This window comes from Schistocerca nitens, chromosome 3 (assembly GCF_023898315.1).
Source record: "Schistocerca nitens isolate TAMUIC-IGC-003100 chromosome 3, iqSchNite1.1, whole genome shotgun sequence".
In the NCBI taxonomy this organism is placed as follows: Eukaryota; Metazoa; Arthropoda; class Insecta; order Orthoptera; family Acrididae; genus Schistocerca; species Schistocerca nitens.
This window is the reverse complement of record NC_064616.1, coordinates 247,387,903-247,403,219: the sequence shown is the minus strand read 5'-3', so window position 1 is coordinate 247,403,219 and position 15,317 is coordinate 247,387,903. Positions and strand designations below refer to the sequence as shown.

At 39.1% G+C, this 15,317-nt stretch overlaps 1 protein-coding gene across 1 annotated transcript in view; it reads right to left on the bottom strand.

Moving 5' to 3' along the window:
* Positions 1–15,317, bottom strand: part of LOC126248207 (uncharacterized) — a 194,044-nt gene that overhangs the window by 147,046 nt on the left and 31,681 nt on the right. Inside the window, exons 2-4 of the mRNA XM_049949019.1 lie at positions 7,243–7,371; positions 6,689–6,850; positions 6,242–6,592 (exon numbers count right to left, since the gene is read on the bottom strand). Coding sequence (XP_049804976.1) covers positions 6,242–6,592; positions 6,689–6,850; positions 7,243–7,371 — 642 coding nt within the window. The remainder of the gene's footprint in view (positions 1–6,241; positions 6,593–6,688; positions 6,851–7,242; positions 7,372–15,317) is intronic.

Sequence of the window (15,317 nt, the reverse complement as noted above, 5' to 3'; positions counted from 1 at the left end):
AGGGTGCAAAGACAACACAATACTACACAATCATGTATCTCAAGCACTGAACTTGACATACTATACCTAGATCAGCATGGTAAAAGTGATTGACAGTTATTAGTTTTATTAGGTCATTTTCGCACGTACGTAAACACTTGTTTACATTATAAATACGAGGTATAATCAGTAGGTGTAGCTTACCATAGGTTACTGTTTAATTTGTTAATAATATTCACTAGACAGCCCCTAGCAGTTTATTGTAGGTCACTGTCTTATTCTTTAGTATTCACTAGACAGCCCCTAGCAGGAAAATAAGCACCAGATCTAGCTTCTACCATAAATTTTTATTGTTTTTCATTGTTGAGTGTCCTTTCTGCCAACTACAGTGTACCTGTTAACCTTGTGTGGCAGGAGGTTTCCTTAAGTTTCTTATAGTAAATCAGTTATTAGCTGGATGGGTAGGGACTGTGTCTTTTGTCTGCAGATGCAGGAGTAGGTGGCCAAAGTCCAAACGCACCTGTAAGCTTTGTTGGCCACAGTCAACAAGCTCCAGAGTGCCACCTTGAGGTGTGACGGGGATGAGGTGCCTGGGGCAGCCTCTGCTGTACTAGATGTGCAGGGGGGGATGTCACAGCTCTGTGTCACTGAGCCAACCTCAGGTGCGACTGAGCCGGCCGGCCAACTCTCACCTCAGTGTGGGTGGTGGACTGTGTCGAGGTCTCGAGCCTGAAGGCAAAGGCTGAGGCTGCATGGGGGACGCAGGCTCCTGCCAAATCCCATGCACTTTCATAATAAATTCAGTGTGCTATCTGATGCTTGGTGGTTGGGGGGCGGGGGGAGGGAGGCTGAGCCGGATCAGAATGCACCTTCTGCCACGATAGTGGCCGCTCCTTCAGCAAGGTCTGGACAGGCATGTGGGGACAGGGGTTTGTTAGTTATTGGGAGCTTCAATGTTAGGCGGGTCATGGAGCCCCTCAGGAACATAATGACTAGGGTGGGGAAGATGTCCAACGTTCACTCTGTGTGCTTGCTGGGGGGGGGGGGGGGGGGGCTTGTCCAGAATGAGAATGTGGAAGAGGCTCTTCCAGCGGCTATCGAGCATGCGGGGTGCAGCCAGCTGCAAATGGTTGTACATGTTGGCACCAACGATGCCTGTCGTCGGTGTTCCGAGGAAATTCTTGGGTCCTTACGACGGCTGGCTATATTGGTGAAGGTGGCCTCCATCTCCCGAGGAGTGGAAGTCAAGCTGACGATCTGCAGCATCGTATCCAGGGTCGACCGGGGTCCTCTGGTTTGGAGTCAGGCCCTCTGGTTTGGAGTCCGGCCCTCTGGTTTGGAGTCCGGCCCTCTGGTTTGGAGTCGAGGGGAGAATCTAAACCAGAGGCTACATCGACTCTGTGACAAAAATGGTTGTAGATTCCTCGATCTATGCTATGGGATGGAAGGTTGTAGGATGCCCCTCTATAGATCAGGGGTGCACTACACACAGGAAGCAGCTACATGGGTAGCACAGTACTTGTGGGTTTTTAGATTAGGTTCCTCCCCATGGGAAACAAACAGCTGGCCTGAAAAATTACCAGTTCATGACACTGATGTGGGTCTGCCAACTGTAAAAATTGTTAGTTCACCTAAACAGGTCATTCCAGAGGATTTAAATATGCTACATCTCATGTTAGTAAACTGTCGAAGTGTCTGTAACAAGCTCCCCAAGTTACTCTCTGAAATAAACTGCCGAAGTGTCTGTAACAAGCTCCCCAAGTTACTCTCTGAAATAAACTGTAGCCATGCCAATATAGTATTAGATACCGAAAGCTGGCTGAAACCAGACAAAAATAGCAGTGGAATTTTGAACTCGGATTGGACAATGTTTAGGAAGGATAGGACTGATGCTACGGGAGATAGTGCGTTCATTGCAGTTAAAAGCTGTTTACACGCAGTTGGAATCGATATTGGGTCAGGCTGTGAAATAGTCTGGATAAAGCTGTCAATCAGACAAGGAGTGACCATTGAATTAGGATGTTTTTATAGACCACCAGCATCCGCAACAAACGTCGCAGAATGTTTCAGGGAAAGTCTAGAGTACATAGGAAATAAATGTCCAAATTATCCATTAGTTATAGGTGGAGACTTTAATCTGGCATCCATTGACTGGGAAAATTACATCTTTATCACATGGGGCAGAAGCAAAGACTCGTGTGAAGTTATTCTGGGAACGCTCTCAACATACAACCTTGAGCAATTGGTTAGAAAACCAACTTGGGATGGGAACATATTAGATATCTTGGCGACAAACAGACCTGATCTTTTTAAGGAAGTTAATCTAGAAGAAGGTATTAGCGACCATAATGTCGTTGTGGCTTCTATATCAGTGGAAGTTGCAAAAAAGGAAAAAAAAAAAAAAAGTAAACAAAGAAACAGTGAAGAGTTTTCTTGTTTGGGAGAGCAAATAAAAGTGTCATTAATGAATATCTTCATACTCAGCTCCAAGCTTTCACTGCAGGACACAAATATATCGAGCATCTTTGGTCGGAATTTAAAGGTATTGTCCACCACATGCCAGAGAAGTATGTGCCTAGCAAAATATAGGGGAGGGAAAGGATTCACTTCGGTACAACAAACATATTAGGAAGTTGCTGAGAAGGCAGAGAATTTTGCACAGTCGTTTTAAATGTAGTCACTGCCCCGCTGACAAACAGATTATGCGAAATGAAAGCAGCTGTCAAAAGGTAACGAGAGATTCTTTTAATGAATTTGAAAGCAATATTTTCTCTGCAGATTCTAAAAATAACCCCAAAAAGTTTTGGGTGTATGTAAAATCTATCAACGCTACAAATATTTCAATACCTTCTCTTGCTGACAGCACGGGTAATGTAACGGATGATGATAAACAGAAGGACGAAATTCTAAACCTACCTTTCAAAAACTCGTTTACGGTAGAGAACTGCAGCGGACGGCTGACATAGTGTTTAGTGTATCTGGGATTGCAAAAAAGCTAAGATCCTTAGACGCCAGGAAGGCATCTGGCCCAGACGGCATCCCCGTAAGATTATATGTTGACTATGCTATAAATATAGCACCATGCTTATCCATCATCCATCAAAGATCACTGGAACAGCGAAAAGTTCCAAGGGACTTGAAGAAGGCCCAGGTCATAGCAATCTATAAAAAGGGGAGAAAATCGAATGCACATAATTACCGGCCAATTTCACTGACATCGATTTGTTGTAGAATCATGGAACATATTTTGTGTTCAGACATAATGACCCTTCTAGACTCTGAGAAGCTCATCTTTAGAACCAGCACGGTTTTAGGAAACAGTGATCATGCGTGACACAGCTGGCCCTCTTTGTGCATGATATACAACAGGCTCTAGATACTGGCTCCCAGGCTGATCCCATATTTCTCGACTTTCGAAAGGCCTTCAACTCAGTTCTGCACTGTCGCTTGCTCAATGCGGTTGGATAGAAAGTTTTCTAACAGACAGAGAGCAGTATGTCGTCCTGAATGGGGTGACTTCGACAGAAACAAGCGTAACTTTAGGTGTGCCCCAGGGCAACGTAATAGGTCCACTGCATTTTACGATTTACATAAATGATCTGGTTGATGGTACCAACAGTGGCATTAGACTGTCTGCCAGTGATGCTGTAGTCTACAGGAAAGTAGTATCACATGGAAGTTGTTAACAAATCAATGAGGATTTGCAGAAAACAAATGTGTGGTGTAATGACTGGCAGTTATCTCTCAATATTAGTAAGTGTAACATACTGCATATAACAAGGCGACAATGCCCAGTCTTTGGAAGCGGTAACATCCGTCAAGTATCTGGGAGTGACTACTCGAAATGATCTCAAATGGAATGATCAGATTACACAAGTTACGGGCAAGGCGAGATGTAGATTATGGTTTATTGGTAGAATCCTGAAGTGATGCAGTCCTTCAACAAAGGAAATTGCTTACAATACGTTAGTTCGTCCAGTCTTAGAGTATTGTTCATCTGTACGGGACCCTTACCAGATGGGTCTGAATCAAGAGACTGAAAAGGTCCAAAGAAGAGCAGCAAGATTCTTGACTGGTACATTTAGTAATCGCAAGAGTGTTACAAATCTTATAGATAGTTTGAAGTGACAGACAGACGGCCTGCTAAATGGAAGGGGCTGCTCACTAAATCCCAATATCCGATCTTCGCTGAGGATGTAGAGCATATATTATTACCACCAACTTTCTAATCGTGCAAAGATAAGGGAAATTAGAGCACATACTGAAATGTTCAGACAGTAATTTTTCCCTCACGCGATCCACAAGTGGAACAGGGGGGAGGGGGGGGGGGGAATAGGACGTTGGCGCGAATTGTGCCCTCCGCCACACACCGCTTGGTGGCTAGCGGAGTATATGTAGATGTAGAACCACAGGAGCAGCCAGTCAGAGAATGAACTTGGCTATGCCTTCTGTTCTGTAGAACAGTGTCATAACAGTATGCTATATCAGGTGCCAGTTGCCACTGTCAGTTCCTGAAAATACTTATAGCTGCAAAAGTATTTGGTTGATTGGTTCACTGGGAGTTAAGGGTCTAAACAGCGAGCTCATCAACCAATCAATCTAGGAGTAGTTCATCCAGAGTTAGTGACATCCACAAGGAACACGTTCTGATGACGAAACTACACAGAAGCGGTAAAATCGAGGCTTTGAAAGCGAAGCTGATGCCATAGCCAGTACATAGGTCACAGCAGATGAGGAGTCTCCGAGGACTCATTCTTGGTGAGAGAAACCCCGTGCCGCATCTGACCCCTGCCAACCCGATGAAGTACGAAGGCAGTTACAGAACAAAGAATGCCTTCTAGTCGGCAGATTTATCAACTGGACTACCAATAATAAAAACAAAATGGGAGAAGTAGGTAAAACGCCAAGTGGGTGTCCTTGGGGCTCTGCATGCAACACTATAGCCATCCCATCACTGATACATTATTGTCAAGGTGCTAAAGAGTGCCCACTATTCAACAGGGTGGTACCCCCAAAACGAGAAATAGGATATAACAGAAAAGGAAGCAAACTGCATTTAAAATAGAATAAAAGGGGGAGCTGCTCAATGGTTGACAAAACAGGATTGATCCCCTGCAAAGTATTTGATCTAATTTGTTTTTGTCATGTGCTTTGTTTCTCTGTGCAATGAAATGAAATGTGCCTAAGGCTTTTGAAGCTGGAATCACCCTTCTGGGGTATTTGGCAATCAGGTGCAAGTCTTTTTAGTTGATGCCACTTCGGCAACTTGCCCATCGATGATCGTCACCACCACCATCACGAAGACAAAAAACACGCACACAAGTGCAAAGAATCCCCAACCAAGCCAGCAGGAATCGAACACAGGGCCCCGAGATCAAGTCAGCAATACTAACCACAAGACCACAAGCTAATGACTCTTTGTGCAGTATCTTCATATAATATAACAACATGTCTGATGGTATCAATAAAAATGTGCAGAAAAGTGATAAGGATATTATGAATCCACAAAGTGAAATTCCATCATCATCTTAAATTTTTAAGCTCTGTTCTAATGTTCACAGAAAATAATGATTAACATGGTCCGCATTTCTGCAAGAACATGTTTCCAACTGTTGTGACATCTTCCGTGAGTGTGTATTTACTACTTCTTGTATTACACTTAGTCTTTCCTGTACCTGGTTACCACTTGCAGGCACAGGTCTATGCTGCATGTAGCTTAGACCTGTAATGGAAAGCAATAATAAAATCACAGGAAAGACGTTATGTAATGAAAGTAGGAAAAAATGACCCCTGAAGATGCCACAACAGTGGTGAAAAATGGTTGTGCATAAATAAGAATAAAATTGTGTTTTTACTAAGAGTTGGATCCCTTTATGCAAAAATGCTTGTTAAAAGTAAGACTTTGACAGTATTCAGTACTAAACCAAACAACTGTGGCCACAAGTTATACTGCACGAGCAACTAATAGCAAACTTACAACATTGCCTTTCTTCATGCCTAACCAGGTTCCATTATCAATCATGTAATTATTCTGATCCAGATACAGGCAGCAGAAGTTAATTGCCAGACAAGGAAATGGTGGAGAATGGGGATTTGCTTTTTTCCAGCTGCAGATAGTTCATTTCACATCTAACTTTTAAGCTGTCATAAGTTTGGACTGAACTGTGAGAGCAATACTTCCTTTGTTCCTTTTCAAATAGCAAGTATGTGTACTACCAAATATAACTAATAGCATAAAACTGCCAATTGTCTGTGGACTCACCACTTCTGCACACACCTGATTGCTATTCAAACTTGCAGTGTCAACAGCTTGGTTTGAAACTTGAAGTGAAGAACTGTTGCTTGAATCACTTTGAGATGTCCACAAAGGTGTGCTGCTATCGGTTGATTTATTATTAGATGAAGGAGTCTTGTTTGGTGTTCTGTTTAACTGAGGTGGTGTTTTCCCAACATTATTCATAGTGGTTATTGAGCCATTATTTGGGGTGTTTACTTGCGCCTGCTCCTTGTGTATCGGATGATTTGGATCCGCAAGATCAAAAAGAGGTTGAATAACCTCAGATTGGAAAACTGAGTTCTTCTGCCACAAATTCAGCACCCTGACAATCTTGCTCTGTAACAAAAAAGTCAACATTCACAAACAGTATAACAATAATTCGAGGTCTACTCCCTCCTAAAAGTAGCCATGAAGTAATAGCTGACAACCAACCTTTTCTTCTGGTGGGCACTTGAAAAGATGTACAAAAGTATTTTGCAGATTTTTTGCAAATCTGGGAGCAAAAACATCTTTGTCAGCTCCAAACTGATGCCTCGACTGCCGAACAATTGAATCAATAACATATAGTCCAGGAACCTTATACTCAGGCCGGCACTAAAAAAAAAATTCAGTTACATCAGTGAAAAATAGTATCACATTTAAAATAATGTTATTTAACTTTTACCGTATAATGAAATAGAGACCACACGTGCCTTGAGTGTGCCTATCTGGGCAAATGGTACTGATATGAAAAACATGATTTCATAAATTACTTTAGGAAAGTTAAATATAAAACTTAATATCTCAGTAATAAATACCTCACTACTAAGTATATCAGTCTGTCAATGTTGTCCCATTGCAATTAACAGAACATGTTCATCATTATTAACCACACATTAATATTACTCTAACTAAATGAGCGTACTTTCTACATATATCAGCTTGATAAGAGATGTGAAAAACAAAATATAGCAAAAAAGGTCATGATTGATTATCATCCTAAATACCTTCTGAATGAATTTTTCAACACTTTGAACAACATGTTTGTAGAATTTTATGGCTTTGATAGCTCCTTTAGTTATGCTAGTCATTTTGGCTTTTGATATAGGTGGTTTCACCTCATACAGAGCTGACAGCTGCAACAGAAGAAACAGACATCAAAGGATATTTATATGTCAACTATGTTTGGTTCCATAGGGAAGTAGTTAGTCAAATGATGTCGATTGCATATACAGATTTTGGTCACAGTGTGGCCATCTTCTGTGCTAAAAAAGACATAAAAAGAAACCGTTACAATAAGGTAATGTGCATGCCTCATTAAATGTAGAGTTGTATAAGCTTTAAATGTGTCAATCAGAAATACATATCAATAAATGTAAGTTAAAAGTTTAAAACCACTTTTATATGCACAGTCCCAAATAGACTATTCACGTCAAAGGCCAATTTTGCACTGAGATTGCTGTTTACGGTTACAATGCAGATGGCTTCAGTGTTCTTCATATGAATCTACAATGACCTCTTTACATGTGTGATGTGTTGAAAACTTTACTTTACAATTAGTAAACTCCCATGCTATTATTTTATACTTTTTAAAAAACTTATTTACATAAAACAAACAAGGTGTAACTACAAATGGTGACTAATGTTTTTCAGTTAACAGTTAACTTATTGCAATTGGTTCTTTGAGCAGTGAACATGGCCACACAGTGACTGAAGTCTGGATAAGCAATAAACATTATTTGCAACTGACTACTGTACCCTTTACTATTTGTTGTGTGTCAACACTTTTAGTGAAAGTGAATGTACTTGTTGGGAGAAAGGGGGGAGGGGGGGGGAGGGGGAAAGAATGGGGGCAGGGATGCCAGGCATATAGGTTTCAATAATTTTTAATGTTCACAATAACGAAATGCACTTAGTTGAAAGAAAAGAAGCAAAGTGAATAAAATTCTGATATTACATTCAAATTACCAAAACATTTATTTTTCATTTAGTCAGTCACATAAGGTATGTAATATACCCAGAATCGTTTAAAATAGAAATATAAAAACAAAATGCTGAATATGAAATAATAATAATAAACATACAGCATAAGACTGTACCTCATTTCCTCACGCTTAATAATGGGATATGAAAGGGAAACATGTCAGCCTTTGCCCAATGTTAGGAACTATAACGGTATTCACCTGGAATTAACGGGGAAAACCCCAATTGGCATAACTGGACTACATAAACAAGCCTGAATCTTCTTTACATCAACAGTTTCTTTAAATGTTGAATTCATTTTAATAGTTAAAAGTAACCATACTTTCATGGAATGATACTAAAATATTTAGAATTTTTGTCCACTATTCCATTCATTTTAGTGAATTCATTAATAAAACACAATTAGGTAAAGGTTAAGCATTCCTGGATGGAATAAAAGTCACCTGCTCGGAGAAAAGCTTTCAGTTTCAATTTAAAAAACCTGCAGTTTTTCTCGAACAGCCTACATCTGTTGTAGTTGTCTACTGAAACTGTATACAGCAGAGTGCTGTGCAATGTTTTAACCTTACTTAAAGATATACTCACGACAAAAACTGTTCGTCATCTTATGAGCAACTGAATGGCTATCACTGCCCTTGTTAACCAAGTTCCTACTGTCAACCACAAATCTCATAAGTGAGAAGATTTATTGTGGTGTCAGTTTAAGCTTATTATATAGAGGTTAGGTTGCTCACTTTCTGGTTAAAACTATTCTTTGTGGTTGAGCAGAATTGCCCACAAGATGATATCCTCTACCACATCAAGGAATAAAAGTATGCCAATAGGATGAGGAATTCCGTCTTATGCGAGACACCTTTTCAGTTTTGTTTTACCCAGACATGTTTCAGCACTTTTTGTGCTTCGGTGGGTTATTTTATTTTCTTAACTTACATGAAGCTATTGGGTATTTATGTTGATAACTAGTCTGCTACACAATGTAAAACATGTCACGGCTTTGATAATATAGTGTTTTCTCATATGTTTTGGCGAGGTGAATACGCTGATTTCTGTGACTTATGGTCGTTTGATAATGCACTTTCTATGAATTTTCAAACATGGGTAGAGTTTTGTCACTATTCAATGGAAACACTACAACATCAAATCCATGACAAGTTGTAGATTGTGTAGCAGATTAGCTACCAACATAAATACCCAATACGTTCATGTAAGTTAAGAAAATAAAATAACCCACTGAAGATACCACAAAAAGTGCTGAAACATGTCTGGGTAAAATGAAACTGAAAAGGTGTCTTATATAAGGTGGAATTCCTTGTCCTATTTTCAAAGACATAAGAAGAACTGCACCACCACAAGATGATAAAATTATCCAAAATAAACAAGTTTTAGTTTGTCACTGGCACTAACTGTTGAAAACATTTTAACTGTAAATACAGTGGCATTCAGTTTCTGCAACAGTTCATGAAGATGGGCCTTTAGTAAGGGATCTCTATCTACTATCAATACCTTATACCTGGTATCCTCTACCTAAATGATCAGATTACCATTGTAAGAGAGTTGAAGGACAGTGTAAAAAGGAACTTTCGTAAGAAACTAGATGTTCTGAGTTTTACTGCGCTTACAAGCCAGCCCGAATCAAGAGTTGCTTCCCTCCAAAAGATGAGATTATGTTATTCATTTTCTTACCTGAATGTGAAACAAACATAATGGCTATATTTACAAACAAACCAATTTTAGAGTTGTCAGCAACAAATCAATGCAAGGCACGGCTAAATATTAAGAAAGGATGCAACCTGAGTATGGGACTTTGATGAAGATTCCATTACAGCAAATTGCTGTTCTAAAAACCAAAAATGCCAACAGCGTATTTCTTACAAAGATCCTTGTGTTACTGTCATGCTATGGCTGCCTTTATTTTCAAATAAATCAAATTGAGAAAGCAACCCCCAGACTGGGTACATACATAAAGTGGTCTCTCTTGGATGATTGTATACTGCCCCCACCACTGCTGCATTACTATATCACAAATGCGTTATGTGATGTAGCAAACCACACAATACATAGCTTAAGGAAGAAGCTACAAATGGTAATTTTGTGAGTAACTTATGAAAACTCTACATGTTGATACGAAAGACACAAAAGCATAATTTGACATTTATTCTTTCTAGATACGCTGTTAAATGATTTATCATTAAGCAATGAACAGATCAAATAAAAGCCATGCCAAAAATATGGAAAACCCTGTGTCAATGAAGCTCAATGCATCTGCAAATATCCGTTTATCGACAAGATGGCAGAGAGCCTCTGAATTCGAAATTGTTGCATACGTGATAGGACTTAGACCCTACTATGACTTTCAGAGTCCCAGGTGGCTGCTGTTTTCCTTGACTTAATACAGTTCTGCATTGCCGTTTAGTGAACAAAATATGAGCCTATCGAGTATCGGCCTAGATTTGTGACTGAATTCAAGACTTCTTTGCAGATACATCAACATGTGACTCTTAATAGGATAAAATCTACAGATGTAGAGGTAGTTTGAAGAAGCTCCATATTGCTGTTTGCAGATTATGCAGTTGCTTATAACAAGGTATCAAAGGCAGAAAACTGAAGTGAATTATAGGAGGGCCTGCAGAAGAGATCAATGATTGATGCAAGGGACTGGCATTTAGCATCGACATAAATAAATGTAACATATTTTGCATTAATATGCAAAGAAATCCACTACCATATACTTCAACTATTGGCGAGAAATCATTGTAAATGATAACTACTATAAAATACCTATGAGTAGCCATTCGAAGTAACATAAAGGTGGAATGACAACATAAAAAAAATTATATGGAAAGCAAATGCTAGACAATTTGATAGAAAGAATCTCATGGAAATGGATTTCATCCAAGAACGAAGTGGCTTACAAACCACTTATTCAACCTATACTTGAGAACTGATCACCAGTCTGGGACCCTTACCTTAACACAAAACCCAGAGCTATCTCTTTTTTATTATTTTGACAGAAACTTAAAATCCGGAGTATACTTTGACAACAGAGCTTCGAAAAAATAAAACCTTGCTTATAACCATTTCAGCACTGATAGTTATGTGTTCGGCCACTAGAGAGCATCTGGTCCTACATTTGTAGACCGGCTGTCATTTTATGATTAAGGTGGTTGCCACTAGATATTGTCTTTACTGTGTGCAGCTTTGGATACTAGACAACGAAATGCGCACTTTCTGTTCTCTCCTGCATTGTCGTTTAGACAATGGTTTCAGGAAACTGTTGTGAAATACATGGTTAGGTTAGTCTTCACAGCTTTGCTTATAACCATTTCAGCACTGATAGTTATGTGTTCGGCCACTAGAGAGCATCTGGTCCTACATTTGTAGACCGGCTGTCATTTTATGATTAAGGTGGTTGCCACTAGATATTGTCTTTACTGTGTGCAGCTTTGGATACTAGACAACGAAATGCGCACTTTCTGTTCTCTCCTGCATTGTCGTTTAGACAATGGTTTCAGGAAACTGTTGTGAAATACATGGTTAGGTTAGTCTTCACAGCTACACATAAACTAAAAAATTGACTTCAAGTTTCAGGCTACTATAGTCGAAGTCTAGTGCACGAGTATACTCAAGATTTTATTACCGGTGATGTTCAAAACTTTGTAACTCAGTAACTCATTATTTTGAACTTTAAAAGCTATCTTTATACATCTATATGTAATGCTGTTCATTGTACGATGTTTCTCATTAATAAAAAAATAATATTTTTTGGCACATAATTTGAAACAAATATCAATATGTTAAGGGGTTAATAGAAGAACTAGAGAAGCTCCAATGATGACTAATATGTTTCTTCTTGAGCTTGAGAGTGTTAAGGAGATACTCCACAACCTCTAATGGCAAATGCTACAAGTGAGAGATGATGTGCATCATGGAGAGGATTACTATTGAAATTCGGGGAGAGTTCTCTCTCTCTCTCTCTCTCTCTCTCTCTCTCTCTCTCTCTCTCTCTTTTTAATTGTAAGCCGCGGTAGAGCGCACAAAAGCAAGCCATGCCGCGAGCGGCGACAGGTCGTAAACACTCATTATCAGAGTGCGACAAACAATGCATGACACAGTACAATAATGCATTTTCAGCTTAGAGTGACGTAAACACCTATAACAAAGAGAACGGCACTTATCAGATCAAAGCAAAATAAGCAATCGATTCAAACCAGACGAAGCACATGAAAAAGGAAGGGTACCCGCCTGACACATAGCAATGGCTACTTGATTAAAGCTTAACTGTTAAGCTTATGACTCGAACCAAACTACTGTAGCTGTATCTTCAAACCATTCGACCTCAATTGTGTCTCATGTTACAATGGACCAACTTTGTTTCGATTTGGAGGGGCAGTCTAAAACTTTTATCGCCACTTGAATTTCAAGTCTGTGTGGCTTAAGATTCGGGAAAATCTTTTTCCTTGATTTCGAGTCTCATTTTTCAAGTGCGGCTTAGATTCGAGTAAATACAGTACCCTACCTCCTGCCCAGAATATGTTTATGAATCCACTACATCTGCACTGAAGCACCTCAAGTTAATATCGCAATGCAGAATGGGCGCCCTCATCAGAACTCAATTTTTGGGAAAATCAGGTACTGAACTTGGGGCCCTGTATGTTATGATAAGCCAAGCTCATCAATGAATAACAGAGTTCTTCAATAAGTTTTATCTATACATCACGTAACTACTTTTTAGAGTAACTTCTGGTTGCAGACCACCACCAAGGTATTTGGAAATAATCTCTCATGTGTTACATGTGAAAATTGGTAAGTCAATAGGAAATTTGTGATGTTTAATGGACAAGGTCCTCTGTCTAGCACTGGTAGTACTACCTGGAAAATGGATGATGATTAAAATTTCCAGACTATGATCTTTAGTTTTTTATGTTGTATCAAGTGTACACATTAAGAGGGCAGTATACGCCTCTCATGGCAAAGGTGGAGGAGAAATTAATAAATCTTTGTACAAACAATTTCAGTGTGTATTTATATTAACTCTAGAAAATCACAAGAAATTATAGCTGAACACTCAGAATGGGACTGGAATCCTTTCCTCTAAGGATTCCGAGAACATTTTGCATGGACCAAATAAAATAAAAAAAATCAAAGATGTTGAAGGTATTTGTAAAAGTATTTTGTAAAACATTGTTTATAAACCATGTTTTACAAATACACTTTGATTGTAAAAATATGGAAAGTAAACTACACAAGGGCTTGTTATAACACACTCAATGTGGAAGGAAGAAAAGTTGGTTTTCACCTATTAATTTCTACATTATGCTCTATAAATGCCATAATAAAAGAGAGCCTTCAAGGGTGTTCATCAAGTCTAATTATAGGTTAATTAGCAGCTTCTGTAAGCTATAGCAACGACTTATTACAACTAACGTTAATCTGCCGAGAATCCTTCCGGGTTGTATGGCCGTGGTCCATGGAAATCTTCTATCCCTGACGTTTCGTCCAAAGCTATCTTCGTAGGTGTTCCTGGTTGTGCCGAGTCTTACCGACTGACGAGTCGGACATCAAAGAACAGCTTAAATACCGTGGAAAGTGGTTGTGGTTTGGATTTCATGTGATAACAGAGATAAACCTCGTCAAGGATAAAATGTAAATATCAATCATAGTACGTCAAAGATAAAAATTTCTCATCGATTCTACTGCGCCACTGTCCATATATCGCTGAGTTCCATAGCTGCTTCTTTTCTGTTAAAATTATCCCCATGTTTATGTATTTCGATGGCTTCTCTATATAGACGTGGATTTCGATGGCTTCTCTATATAGACATGGATAATAGTTCGTTCAGTTTCTGAAAACTTCACTAAGTGATCACCTGACTGAAGAGCATGTTCCACCACGGCTGACTTTACTGTTTTCCCTAGTTGGCAAAGACTTTTATGTTCTTTCAACCTTGTATGCACACTTCTCTTTGTAGTTCCAAATGTAGACCCTACCACATGTACAAAGAATCTTGTATACACCACTTACAGACAGAGGGGGGCGTTTATTCTTAACGGAACAAAGTGCTTGGCCTATTTTCTTAGTTAGTCTCAAGGTTTATCACTGCTATCAAGTGAAATACAGACCACACCCACTTTCCACGGTATTTGGGCCATTCTTCGACGTATGAGTCGTCAGCCAGCAAGACTCAGCAGAACCAGGAGCACCTCCGAAGATGTCCAACATAGCTTTGGACAAAACGTCAGGGATAGAAGAGTTCCATGGACCACGGCCATACAACCTGGAAGAATTCTCAGCAGCTGAAACATCCGGTCGTGAAAGCCTTGACTGTATAACGTTAATCTACTCACACTGGTAATTATGAGAATAACTTCTAGATTAATTAAACTGTACCTCGACAGAAAAGCAGCTACATTAAAGAGAGATTAAAAAATAACAACACAGCTCTTTCTCTTGGTGTTTCTATCTAAAACTTCAAACAAAGCATATAATAACTTTACTGAGAACACTACCAGCTTTCTATACACTGAAAAAGTTAAAAAACATGTTTAAGGTGAATGTTAATGTAAACTGGAATTTACTTACCAGTGTCCAAATAATCCAACCAATAATAGTAAGAGTGGCAAATAACATTTTCTTTTACTTTAGTTTTCAATATCGGAGCAGTTCTAATTCCCTGCCTGATGCCTGCCAGCAACCCATAAAAGAGTTTAACATCAGAATAGAAAACTAATTTCTGAACTCTAAATGTAAGTGCACAGTCTATTTGGAAATTATTTTTACTTCTAGTATTGTGGATGTGACTTTTACACTTCACCCTAAATTCACACTTATAATAACAACAAAGACCATTAGGGATTAAATGTATTCTCACATTAGTGTAAGAATTGCAAGGTCCCTGGCAAAGCTTCTACAGAATGTAGAATAAATACTAGTTTTATCCTTAGCTGTATTGCTCTTGACAATTATGCAATAGGACAGTACTGACAAAGTCTGAAATGTATGCCAGTAAATCACTTCTGCAGGTCAACACAAAGAGAGATTTCTAAATGCAAATCAAGCAGAATTGAACTTTCTCCATTAACTTATCCATGTACTTGAGTC